At 42.2% G+C, this 13,950-nt stretch overlaps 1 protein-coding gene across 3 annotated transcripts in view; it reads left to right on the top strand.

Annotated features, from left to right (window-relative positions):
* atp2a3 (ATPase sarcoplasmic/endoplasmic reticulum Ca2+ transporting 3) overlaps positions 1-13,950 on the top strand; it is a 51,684-nt gene that overhangs the window by 2,264 nt on the left and 35,470 nt on the right. For 2 of the 3 annotated variants that reach the window (XM_061752549.1, XM_061752548.1), the window contains exons 2-3: positions 11,225-11,242; positions 11,527-11,609. The exons of the other annotated variant lie outside the window; for it this stretch is intronic. In XM_061752549.1, the coding sequence (XP_061608533.1) occupies positions 11,225-11,242; positions 11,527-11,609 (101 nt within the window). The remainder of the gene's footprint in view (positions 1-11,224; positions 11,243-11,526; positions 11,610-13,950) is intronic. 3 annotated transcript variants of the gene reach the window in all.

Below are 13,950 nucleotides of genomic sequence, written 5' to 3'. Positions count from 1 at the left end.
CAAACAGACCGTGTTATTTCTTCATAATAATGTGTTTTCACTTATTTCTAAAACCCGAATTCCAATGAAGTTGGCACGTTGTGTTAAACATAAATAAAAACAGAATACAATGATTTGCAAATCATGTTCGACCTATATTTAATTGAATACACTACAAAGACAAGATATTTAATGTTCAAACTGATCAACTTTAATGTTTTTAGCAAATAATCATGAACTTACAATTTTATGGCTGCAACACGTTCCAGAAATGCTGGGACACGGTCATGTTTACCACAGTGTTACAGCACCTTTTCTTTTCACAACATTCAATAAACGTTTGGGAACTGAGGACACAAATTGTTGAAGCTTTATAGGTGGAATTCTTTCCCATTCTTGTTCAATGTACAGCTTCAGCCGTTCAACAGTCCGGGTTCTCCGTTGTCGTATTTTACGCTTCATAACGTGCCACACATTTTCAATGGGAGACAGGTTTGGACTGCAGGCAGGCCAGTCTAGTAACCGCACTCTTTTACTACGAAGCCACACTGTTGTAACACGTGCAGAATATGGTTTGGCATTGTCTTGGTGAAATAAGCAGGGGCGTCCGTGAAAAAGATGTTGCTTGGATGGCAGCATATGTTTCTCCAAAACCTGTATGTACCTTTCAGCATTAATGGTGCCTTCACAGATGTGTAAGTTACCCGTGCCATTGGCACTAACACAGCCCCATAGCATCACAGATGCTGGCTTTTGAACTTTGCGTCCATAACAGTCCGGATGGTTCTTTTCCTCTTTGGCCCGGAGAACACGACGTCCACAATTTCCAAAAACAATTTGAAATGTGGACTCGTCGGACCACAGAACACTTTTCCACTTTGCATCGGTCCATCTTAGATGAGCTCGGGCCCAGAGAAGCCGGCGGCGTTTCTGGGTGTTGTTGATAAATGGCTTTTGCTTTGCATAGTAGAGTTATAAGTTGCACTTACGGATGTAGCGCCGAACTGTATTTACTGACATTGGTTTTCTGAAGTGTTCCTGAGCCCATGTGGTGATATCCTTTACACATTGATGTCGGTTTTTGATGCAGTGCCGCCTGAGAGAGCGACGGTCACGGCCATTCAATGTTGGATTTCGGCCTTGCCGCTTACATGCAGTGATTTCTCCAGATTCTCTGACCCTTTTGATGACGTTCTGGACTGTAGATGATGGAATCCCTAAATTCCTTGCAATTGTACATTGAGGAACATTGTCCTTAAACTGTTCGACTATTTTCTCACGCACTTGTTCGCAAAGAGGTGAACCTCGCCCCATCTTTGCTTGTGAATGACTGAGCAATTCAGGGAAGCAATCATGGCAGCCACCTGTTCCCAATTCGCCTGTTCACCTGTGGGATGTTCCAAACAGCTGTTTGATGAGCATTCCTCAACTTTCTCAGTCTTTTTGCCACCCGTGCCAGCTTTTTTGGAACGTGTTGCAGACACAAAAATTCCAAGTTAATGATTATTTGCGAAAAACAATAACGTTTATCAGTTTGAACATTAACTATGTTGTCTTTTGTAGAGTATTCAATTAAATATAGGTTGAACATGATTTGAAAATCATTGTATTCTCTTTAACACAACGTCCCAACTTCATTGGAATTGGGGTTGTATATTGTACTGCATAGCTTTTGAATGACCATAAAAATAAGTCAAACAACTTTGTTCTGTGGCTGGAACAGATGAATTGTAATTCCATTTATTTCAATGAGAAACACTGCTCTTGTTCATGAACTGAGTCTTGAAATGAATCAAGTTTGCGAACTGAGGTTCAGCTGTGAAGCATAAGAGAGATACAGTTAGTAAGATTACCAATCCAAAAATCATTTCCATGAGACATTGTCGAAGGGTGGTGAATGGGCCGAGGAGCAAGCCACTAAATTTCAAAAACAGTTCTGTATTTTCTTCGCAACAGTCAATCTATCTGAATCGTCATAGCTGTCGTCAGGATATCGTCTTCTCGCTAACCACAATGCACAATACTTTTGTTAACAGTTCAGCCTTGGCGAAGGTCTGCGTGCTACTGACTGACATTTTAGTTATAGTTGGTCATTATAACATTTCTAAAACAACACATTAAATGGTGCCTGAGATGTCTGCAAACTTTGCATGCTACTGTACATTCATGCGTGCATGTTTGCGTATCGGCCTTCTTCTATTTCTCGAGCCGCAGGCTTGTTGTGTAGCATGGACTTAATGTGTTTGCAGCCCCACCTTTTCCCCTCCTGGCCTGTCATTTGCATGTGCGGCCAAGCTGCCGAGGACTGTATAGCGCCATATTGTGCAAGTCTAACAGTTGGCCTCTTGTTTGCCGCGCAGCCGCTTTACACAGGGGCCTGTGATGACTTCATGGAAAAAGCAACGTCTCGCCACAGATAACATCTCTCTTCGCTTTTAGCTGTGAACTTCCTGTGCGTGTGTGCATATGTCTTTATAGATAATAGCTGGGGCAAGGGGATACCCGTTTCCCTTTTTGGATGTAACTTTATTATTGTGTCCACTCTAGTTTCTCCTCTACGACAAAGGCAAACTAGGGACACCGGTCTTGCGTTCACTTGATTGTGTTGACTACTTTACCACGTTAGTGGAGACTGATGCACAGCTGCTTCTCCTTCCCCTCTTCTGGGAAAGTGCACACTTTGACTGCAAGGTTTTTACTTCTCTGTCGTTGTAAAAACTTCGCAGTGGTGCAAGCGTGTCAGCCGACTGTAGCAAACACGCACGCACAAAGATGAGGCAAAGTTACAAGAATCGCATTTGAATGATGACACGTGATGGTGACACAAAAACACCGGAGTGTTTGTCTTGGTGTGGACGTGAGAGGGCAAACAAAAAAGGAATCAACGATGAGCTGCTCAAGTCCTCTCCCAAAAATGTAATGGATTGTTCCTTGGCACTTCTATACGTTTTGTGGATGTCACTTTTGTATTTTTGGTGGAATCGTCCTTTTGTGGAACGTTGCTACTTACAGTTTTGCTGTGTTCATTTGACTGCTGTGAAAAACAAACATACCGGTGGCTCTTCTTTTGTACAAAACTGTACACCAAAATAGGTAGCTATTCTTTGTTTAATCCGCATGATGTAGCTCGGACAAAATGGAGGGCAATACTTCAGCGATCACCAGAGGTGCTGTTGATTCAGTTTCAACTAGTTTGTGGTCTGAAGAAGAAGGTGACATCATTCATGGTGAAGTTGCAGCTACATTCTTGGAAGCCATCCCACTGTGCAGCGTTATTCTGCTCTATACGACACTGGCATGGAAACCCCACTTTGGAGGTTATTTTCTCCAAAGTCAATTGAGGACTTTTACATTTAATTCCCATCTCTATTGACTCTTGATACGAACAATTAAAGTATTGACTTGATTGATTTGTTGATGACATGAGTTGTATAAAGAATGTTATATTCATAATACAGTATGTTACTGAAACCCTACAGAGCCTTCCACAACCCAGAAGTTCCATCTTGTTTTGGACTCCGAAATGATCATACAGCTTTTTTATAGCACATTTAAGTAAACAACAAATACAGGATGTATGCTTTTCTATGCAGTACACAGAATAAAGTCATAAATGGCAACCTTCAGTTGTCCCACTCTGTTTAATTAGCATGCATCGCAAAAGAGGAAGCGGGTTTTTCTTATCGGTTTGACCTTGCTCATTCAATGATGCCTGAAATGATAAGAAAGCACATCCGATTTTAGTGGGACGTTGCAATATTGTAAATCCAGTAAAACTTTACCATCATCTGCGCTTTTAATCCATGCACTGTGATGGAGGAAAATAGGCTTTGCCCTACCAGACCTGTGCAATGCACAGCCCATGGGCCACATCGAATACAAACATTTGAAAGCTGTACTTTTTATTTTGACGTAACACACAATTGAGCTTAGCACGGTATGGCCCTCGACAACCATCCCAGTTTCTCACGAGGCCCCTTTTGGAAAATTAATTGCCTGCCCCTGAGGTCCCCTGATTTATTATTATTTTTTTTCCTCTCTCACTCCGTCTCCCGCTGAGCTGCAGACCCGAGACGACTGACCCCTTCTTCACACACACCTTCCATATATGGCCCATTAACAACTCCTTTTATTTTTGACTTCAAACGCTTCTAACACACTTCGTCCACTGCAGGAATCTTACTAATTTACTGCAGAGACGCACGAGCGTGCCTGCAATAAGTCACTTTATCGCACACATTCACACGTTGCCTGTGTGTGGGCACAAAAAGAATGTTTGTGCTGCAACAGTCTGTAATGCTCTGTGATTTCTGTCGTGCACATTCACAGTCCACATTGCAAAGGACTCTTATTTTTAGTAGGTACCGAAGAAAGCTTTTTATTTTGTTTTTGTTTTTCTTCAGAGAATGGAGACACTGACAATTTACTATATGCTGTGCTTTCCACAGTATGTCTTTCCTCCATTGTTGTCAAGAATTGATTCAAAACGATGTGCTCTACTTGACAGTTGTCTATATGACATCAAATATGGGAGATTGAGTTACACCCCGCCCTGTTTAATAAAAGTCAGCAAAGGCCCAAATATCATGCCGAAAAGATTATAGTCCTGAGCAATTATCCTGTGGTCTCAGTTTTGTTAAGAGCGATTTTTCTTCCTCCTTGATTGCGCTCAACCATTACGATCGCAAGTCGTTCTGTGTGGTCAACACTGAGTTCAGCCAAGCCACGGTCTACGTGATTGGGACATGAAACGGAACCATGGCTCATTAGGAAGCGACTGAATAATAATAATAATAATAATAATAACAAAGGAGCAGCTGCTTGTGAGTTGTTTGTATAACGTGTCTCCAAAGTCATTTACCTCAATAGATATGGCTGTTCTGTGTTTGTTTGAAGGTTTAAAACTACCATCCAACATCTATGCTAAGTTCCCCCTAGCCTGCCAATGACATTTCACATTATGTGTTAAGATGGTGGACCTTTGTAAAATATAAGCACAACACTTTTCCTTTTGCTCCCAATTTTGAAGAGCTGAACTCAAAGTTAGAAGATTTAGGCCTATAGCCCTCAAATACTGTTCACAAATAAGTCTAAATCTGTGTTAGGGAGCACTTCTCCTTTGCCGTGATAATCCAGCCACCTAATTATTGCACAGGTGTGCCTCAGGCGGATTGTTATCAGCGCAAAACTCAAAAGCCAGCATCTGTGATGGTATGGGGGTGGGTTAGTACTCATGGCATGGTTACTTTGCACATCTGTGTATGCATCATTAATGCCTAAAGGTTTTAGCGCAACATATGCTGCCATCCAAGCAATGTTTTTTCAGGGACATCCCTGCTTATGTAGTAAAATAATCCCAAACCATAATCTGCATGTGTTACAACATCGTGGCTTCGTCGTAAAAGAGTGTGATATTTCACTTTTTCTTTTTTAATAAATCTGCAAAAATTTCAACAATTAATGTTTTGTTTCTGCCAATATGGGGTGCTGTGTGTTCATTTAATGGGTGGGGGGGGAAATGAACTTAAATTATTTGAGCAAATGGCTGCAATATAACAAAGAGTGAAAGATTTAAGGGGGTCTGAATACTTTCCGTACCCACTGTATGTAATGCTACTGCACTTTGCTTACTATGTTTTCTATAATTATTACAACTTTGTCTTTTGGGGTCTCTGTCTCAGTTTGAGTTATCTTCCTGTGCTGCAACACGACTTTAAAGGCAGAGTGTCTCACTCAATGTGAGAGATGTTCAACTGTCTCCTTCTCCTCCACGCCAACACACTCTTGAGTGCTGTCCTCAATCAGGCGTTTGTTTGCCTTCCACTTTTATTGTCTGAACATTTTCCAGTAGGGAGCTAACTGCATTGTGTCGTTGGAGTTATGTGGGCTGAGAAGCGAGAGCTAACTTGTAGAAAAGTAATTTAAGTCCACTGGGTTTTGAGTCTCTTCCTGGCTCTAATGAGTCCAGTGTGTCATACTGTTATAGCTTGTCACTTGCCTTCATCCCTCCCACTTATGCATCTGTTGGTCACCATGTTGGCTTCATGGCAATTCTACATTGAGTCACTGACACTGGTACACAAAACAAAAATGATGGATGTAAATGTAGGCAAATGCCCATCCCCACCTGTTGGGATCCCCTCCTTTGCCGGGATGGGTTTACCCAAGTGAGCTAGCATCATTCATGATCAGTTTATTGGATATATTGTACAATTCTGAAATAAACATTGGGTTTTAGCGAAAATCCCGCTTCAATCCAGATATTGTGCACATGTACCCTGTGTTTTTTTCCAAAACTGAACGTTTATGCCGCAATACGGATGCAGCAGTTTTTAATAAGATTCCAGAGTAGAGTAGGTAGGAAAATTGGCAACGTTATAAATTCACTTGTATTGTTAATGCATTACAGAGCTTTTTCCAGTGGGATCATACATTACGAGAGGAAGTGGATGAAGGAAGCATCATATATTAGTGTGCAGTAGCTATTAGGAGGTTACCGTCATGGTATTGGAAGACCTGTTTTACATTCTCACGAATGATTGGCTAAACTCTGCAGATGTTTATTGAAGAAGCTATGTCCATGCGCAGACTATGAGCCGACTTAATTGCTGTTTATTGTTCACGCAAACAAAGTATTTGTAGCCTGAGATAAGTGTCAACAAAAGCATGTGTCAGATTATATCAACGAATTAAATTATGCTTTGGTTGCAGTTTACTTTTGCAGAGTGACATGTATTATTAAATGTCAGGAACACACTTTTGTCTAATCTGTTAAATTATGCACCCAAAAATGTTTTTGGCAGCGACCTAGGATTTTTTTCCAGCACACTTCATGACATCGAGATTTTGATGTAATTTTTATTTTCTCAGAAAATAATGTGTGAATTTCAGGCATGTAGACTCTGATTTAGAGTTTGCTTCGGCCACGCTGGTATTTACCCTTTACAGTCACAGTGGAAATGTACGCAAAAATAAAAAAAAAGTAATACTGTTCAACTCTACTCTTGTGCTGTTCATTTGGTTTCTGATACTCTCCAGATGACTTAGTCAGACTGTTGATGGATGTGCAAAGAGATTCAAACTGCGAAAGCGTTGAAACAATGCGAGGTGCTGAAAGAAATGCGTCAGGTTTCCCGCTTTTCCTTCCAACACTCGACACCGAAACAAGCTCCCTGCTGTTGCTGGCGACTGTCTCCAGGAAGTGTTTCCCCTTTTGCTTGGCATTGACCACTTTTCTGGTGTGTGTAAACAGGCTCTTTTTTATTCATTGTCTGGGCCCAGAGGGAGGAGGTGGGGGGGGGGGGGGGGGGGATGGGGGGGGTTGTTGTGGGGACACGGCTTGAGGTGAAGTCAGTATTCAGGAATTTGCCCGGGCAAGCCTCTGGGTTGACGCAGCCCAGACTGACTGTAAGGGAATCCTTGGCAGAGGGAAGTTGGGGAAACCCGTTCTACACATTCCTCCCTCTGTCTTGTCCTTTCAGTCAGTCTGTCTTTTGTCTCCCGCACTTGAGCCTCAGCCAGCCTGTCTGCCATAAAAACATTATACACCCAGGGAAACACGGTAATGGGGCTTATGTCAGACCGGTGAAGCGTGGAAAATGGCAGAACCCACTTCTCCATATTGCTGCTGCTGCCGAATTCCCTTGTGATTTCACCCGTCAAACCTCAACACTTAAAAACCCCAAAGACGGCAAGCTGAAGATCTCCACAGTGACTCGGCATTATTATGCATATGTCGTGCTTATCTGGTTTGCAGTGATAAACGGTCCAAGCAAATATGGCCAGATGCAGCAACCAATTCATCTGCACTGAGGCAATTCAAGGTCATCCTAATGACGTAGTCCTACCAACAAGGTCTTCTCGTGACTGGACATGCCTAGAACACATCACCCGGAAGGTGTTTATTAGACACCCATAATAGGGTGCATTCACACTCGTCTGTTTGAGTCAAACTCAAGTTTGTTTTGTTTAGTCAGGTGTTTAAAGGTATAGAGCTAAGGTGCACAACAAATTAAGTAGTTTGAGATCATATGGTTTCAAATATATTCTGAGAACATTGTTGCGCTGTGGGGTTAAAGTGCATAAAAGTTCCAACATCCATCTGATAAGTGAGCAATTCAGGTAAGACACCAAACGGCACAATAGTGATGTAGCTACAGGGAACATGTTGCTTACTGAAAATCTCTTCTGTTAGCATGGCACTCTGCCAAAGGTTAGATGACAAAGATGTTATGGGGTCAGTTCAAATTAATATTTGCATTGTTTGTTTTGTAATACTTGCAAGTAACTTCCAGCAATGAGGTTTTTATGACGCATATTGAGCCCTTCCCAAACATACCCGAAGCTCAAGACACCGGGGTGCGGTTACTCTATCCGCCGCAAGGGCTACCAGAAGTGACGTTGCTATTGCCAAACACAGCACGCTACACTCTATACGCAATGGCGAGCAACGTGCTGGAATATGTGGAGGAGGAGGATTTCGACATACAGGAGCACCCAACTGAACTTGGCATCGTCAAAGCGTACATGTTTGAGCCGATCGCACAGTGACTTCGACGAGCCGCCAAGTAGCAGCTGTACAATATTTTTGCGCACGACTATACGTATTATATATTCACATATGTTTTAGTGACACGGCACAAGCTTTTACATAGGATGCAGTATTCCTAGATATTGTGCGCCCCTCGCTCGAGTAGCACACAAAGTCTTTGCCGTGTGTCTGTTGGCTTATCATATAGGCAAAATAACAGACGACAGGACTGAAAAGTACTGCGTGGGTCTTTTTTTTCCCTATTGCCCAGTGCATAGTAACCATAATAGAGTCGTAGGTATATACAAGGAAATGCGCACCTCTTGTCTGCGCCGCTTTGCCGTGGCGGCTGCGAGATTTAGTTCTCTTGCTGGCGGCGGAGGTCCCGATGGCCGTAGGAAACTAGTTGGCACCGCAGCTGGTTTCAGCCTCTGCCTCTGTATCCAATGCTTTCTGCTAAGTCTTACTCAAAACAGGCCGGTTCGAAGTGATCGGCACAGAGTTTGGAATGCTCGCTAGGCACCCATAGCTGAGCACGTTTCTTCCCCTGTCGAGTGACTTTGCCTATCCACTGGTCACATATTCCTTTTTTCACTTGGAAAGCCCAAAAAAAAACTCTTGCCTCTGCCTGAACCATTTGTACAACCAAATGTCACACAATAAACCATGGTGACATCGTTAAATCATACAACGACAAATATACAAGGACGGGACCAAAAGCACGGAACAATAGCACACAACGCCGAACGAACAGGATGTTTGGCTCGTGTGACGTCACAGCGCCGGAAAGAGACGAAGATCGGAAGGCGCGGAATGCAAAAAGCAGAAGGCGCATTCTGCATCATATTTATGGATTTAACTGCTATATAATCACTTTGAAATGGCAGAGGTGGTTTGTAAAGGGTTTCTGGAGTTATCAAGAAAAATTTTCAAATCTTTGTCCTCTGACCTTTTAAGCAGCATGTCTTCTTTTATACCACATGAACACAGATCCTGGGCAGAATGTTGGTTGGTCCATGCTGTTAGCACGTCCACCTCCCAGTCAAAGGTTCTGGGTACAAATCTCAATTAAGTGTTTTTGTCCTGATTGCATTTTCTCCCCATACTTGCAAGACTTTCCCCACATAGTCTGGTTTCATATCCCTAAAAACACGCATGTTCAGTAAATTAAAGACTACAGATTCCCTTTTGGTATGAGTATGAATGGTTGTCTATCCAGTACCCTGTGACTGACTGGCCATCAGTCCAGGCTGTAGACCACCTCCCGCAGTCAGCGGGCATAGGATTCTGCTCAGCTTGTGACCCTGAACATGGAAGGAGGGATGACAAAAAGTCCTATTCAGTGTCACTGATGCCCTATTTTCAAGTGGGAGCCAAATTCTTTTCAACTCAGTAAGGCTGCTAGCAGTTAATTTTCATATTGATAAGTCTGGGGGGGAAAAAGTCCACCGTATTTGGGCTGACCTTAGAACACAGCTTTGGAACGCTATCAGGATACTTCATGTTAAGTTCTTTCGCTTTCCGCGTGTGTCAAGGGCGATCTGAGCGGCTGCGCGTATTTTGGTTTTGGAAGGCGGCTGCGGCCTAGCGTGAGGATCCTCCCGCTTTCAAACTCCTTTCCCCACATGGTCACGTTTCATAATCGTGTAGCAAAGTCTCTCCAAACATTCTGGGGAAACACGGTGCTTACTTATTTCCATTTAAGGGTCACCACATTCTGCATGTTGCTTCTTTTCCCACTATATCACATTTAAAGTGTTTTTCTACATTCATCAGGAGTCTCAATGATTTGGGAATTTTGGGATGGCTTGTTTCATAAGCGTGGTAACAATAATAAACGGGACTCTTCAATAAGGTTTTTTTTTTTTTTTTTTTTCTTTTTTTTTTTTGGTCTGTTAATCAATCCCAAGAAAAATGTCGATTTTTAAATTATATTGTATTAGAATACAGTGTCAGGCACTGAGTTTTCATGGGAGTTTTTGCACAAATATCCTACAAGTAAAAGAAGTAGAATGTGAAGCTTTTCCACTGAATAAAAAAAATGGGAAAAACAAACAACTGTCCTTGTCGTTGAGTGTTAATGTCCTCTATTCGCCCCTTTTGTTAAATTCAATTTTACTTGAGACAATAACTCCAGTGCAATAGGAAAGGTCTCTGTGAACTGTCTTCCATCTGATTTTCAATTCTTTGATTTAATTGTTGCATTTTGTATTAACATTTTAGTTTTGAGTCCTCTTCTTTCATATCATACCTGGTCAAATTCATTATGTGATTATTATTGGCAATTAACCTGACTTTAATTCTGAAGTTAAAGCCCAAACACCTGCATAGGTACAAGCGTACATTGAATGGCATCCAACACAAAAGCTCAATGTGACGCATCGTACTGCTCTGTATGAGGAAGTGTCGTGCTACAGCACCGAACGCAATAGCACCTATTACTCAATAAATGCATTTTTGACATTGTCAAGCCAACGCAATGGTTGTATGAGCACAAGTTAAAATATTGGAGGGCGAAAGAGCCCCTACGAGGAGTGAGAATAACTGAAGACAATGTTATATTTATTGAAGCAATGTGGTAAACATCAGTCAGCTCAAACTGCATTAATCAAATATGAACACTTTCTTGTTTTCTTTGTTCCCCTAACAATCCCTCCCCTCCTCCGCCTCCACCTATTCAATTCCTCTACAACCGTCTTGATGTGGCATCTGCAGAGCTCCCCGCTGAAGAAGGTAAATATTGATTTTTTTTTTTTTTTTTTTTTTCCCCCCAATGAGGCTGTTATTCTCCTCTTTTTCCTTATTAAATGTCTGGAGCGATTTCTTTTCTGGAGACCAAGGGAGAAACTAAGCTGTCCAACACATACAGATGGACACGCTGCTAAATACAGATCATTATTCATTCTGCTGCTTGTAGGTGTTAGGAAAGTAGATGTTACACATTATTTCCACCCTAAAGTCTTTTAAACTTTGACTCGTCACAGAAAAGTGCGTGTGTGTGTTTGGGCATCTTACAGGAAAGTCCCTGTGGGAACTGGTGCTGGAGCAGTTTGAAAACCTTCTCGTCAGGATCCTGCTCCTCGCTGCCTGTGTCTCCTTTGTAAGTAGCACTCGGCTCAGCGAGCGTCTTTCACCTCCCTTTTGGAAATAATGATACTCCAACTGGAGGTCGGGCTTGAAATGCACACCGAACATCAGCTTTCTTCTCATTAGAGAGCAGCAGTCACTTACACAGTTGCTGCGGAAAATTGTGCATGAAAGCTTTTTCCATGCAGTGTTGCTACCGTTTTAGTGAGGGGGACGGGGAGAGCCCACTTGGGAACACAACTATGCATCAAAACTCCCTCCACTGCAGCGCCTGAAATTGTGACCCCCGCTTGCAGTGAAGGTAGAATCGGTGTGGAGCGGGGAAGCCTGAATACGTATTCATTTTTTTATTATTATTTTTTTTTCTTTTCCATCTATTACAGCATGTCTCTGGTGTTTTGGAATGGAATTGCTTTTGCTATTTCTGAAACGGGGAAAATGGCTCTAAAAATGCATATGACACAATATGCCCTCGAACAGCTCCAAGTGCGGGTTGGAAAAGCTCACTTTTCCTCATATGTGCTCTTAGGTGACGTTTTCTCTGTAAATACGCTGGTTAAAGTGGACGAGCTGTAACTTATTACACACCCGAGACTACTTTACATTTATCAATAGATGACATGTGACACTAATTAGCTTTGTCTTCTTTTCTTTCTCTGGCCAAAATACTCCAACAATTCCTAATTACGGCTTGTGTAGCCTCAATTTTAACATTCATGTAGAAATCAACTGCTTTTGGGGTCAGTTCTGTCTTATGCAAATGAACCCCACGCCTCCTCGGCGGTGGGGTCCCTTCCCGGGGTGACCAAGCTGAGAGCTGGTCTGTGCACTGAATGTGAATTTTACTTCCTAAGGGGAAAAAAACGCACCCCAGTTTCCATGAAGATGATTAAAGCGTTGATTGTATTTTCACTCGTGGAGGCCGCACTCCATCACAAAGCTACCGTTATAAGATGTCACTATAATGTTGAATTTGTGTGCCGATCCATGCATGTGGTGCAGACACATTACTTTGCAACGTCACAATCGCCCAAATCTGAATGGCTTGCTTTGCGGAAATGGGGACGCTCACAGACAAAATGTACTTGGCTGTCTACTTTGACACTGGAAGCTGAGGCGCTCCATTCCAGAGACGCAACTATTTGTACACAAGCAATTCAAAAAGTCAGTTTTCCATGTGTCTCCTATAAGGTCAAGTGACAGACAAATCAAATGTTCTGCTGAGTTATCAACTGGGTTTATCTTGAGAGTTGGGGCTGGCTATTCCAATGGTTGTCTGAATTGTGTGCAGACTGTGTAATGTGTTTTTGTAAAAGGTTCTTACCGAGAGCGCTCCCATTGTCGCCGTCCAATCTCTGTCATGAGCCCCTAAATGAAGCAGAATGATTTGCTATCGACTGGGCTCGGGGTGTCGTGACACACTCTTTGCTATTTGCTACTCTGTCATCCAATGAAAAGAGGCTGTATTTCATCTCTCCTCACTTGCAGCGCCCATTGAATAACACTTCCTTTACCTCCTATTCACACACACACACAAAAAAAATGGAAGCAGAAATATGAAACCAAATCAACATTGAATAAATATCATCTCTGTTACCTTTTCACACTTTTGTGGTTACAACCCAACATCAGAGACACAAGGGAACTTTGCCCTAAACAGTCTCAGGATTGTGTTCTTTTCTGTTTTTTTTTTTTTGTCCCCCAGGCTTTGCACAAACAAGATATAAAAAGGCTGATATATATATATATATATATATATATATATATATATATCCTATTGGGAAATCTTCATTAAGGTAGCAAGACGAGCAAAAACAGTTTGCAATGATCCTTTTTAAAAGGCAAACACTGTCACACTAGTCAAAGCTACGTCTCCTGTGACTGTTGCTGCTTTATGCCAGAATAAACAGCAGTGCCCAAACTTAATGATAATCATCAGCGCTACCTAAGGTGCAAGGCCCTCTTTTAAAGAAGGGGTGCAAGCTGCGGGGATGTTTCGTGAGCAAAATCACAAGTCGGTGTCCAATTCCCTAATAAAGTGGCCTCAGGGATACAAATAACTCGGTCATCCCAAGAGAACTTACTGCGTTGTCTGAAGCGCTACTTGAATGCACCACGGAAGGAGGAGGAAAAACATCGTTGAGCTGATGTAGTTTGCTTGGATCATTTCAACTATTCATCCATGGTTTAGTTTTGCAGCAATGCAATGCACACAACAATGTAACAACTCTTTCACAGCGAGTTTTAGGTCACAATATTAGTAAACTGAGCAATCTGAGCGAAGGCGTAATTTATCGCCCACTATTTGGGATTGGACCGAATCAGGCCCAAAGACTTCAGAAACACTTTTGGAC

The sequence above is a fragment of the Phyllopteryx taeniolatus genome, chromosome 17, assembly GCF_024500385.1.
Source record: "Phyllopteryx taeniolatus isolate TA_2022b chromosome 17, UOR_Ptae_1.2, whole genome shotgun sequence".
Lineage (NCBI taxonomy): Eukaryota > Metazoa > Chordata > Actinopteri > Syngnathiformes > Syngnathidae > Phyllopteryx > Phyllopteryx taeniolatus.
Note: the sequence above shows the minus strand (reverse complement) of the source record. Positions and strands in the feature narration are given on the sequence as shown.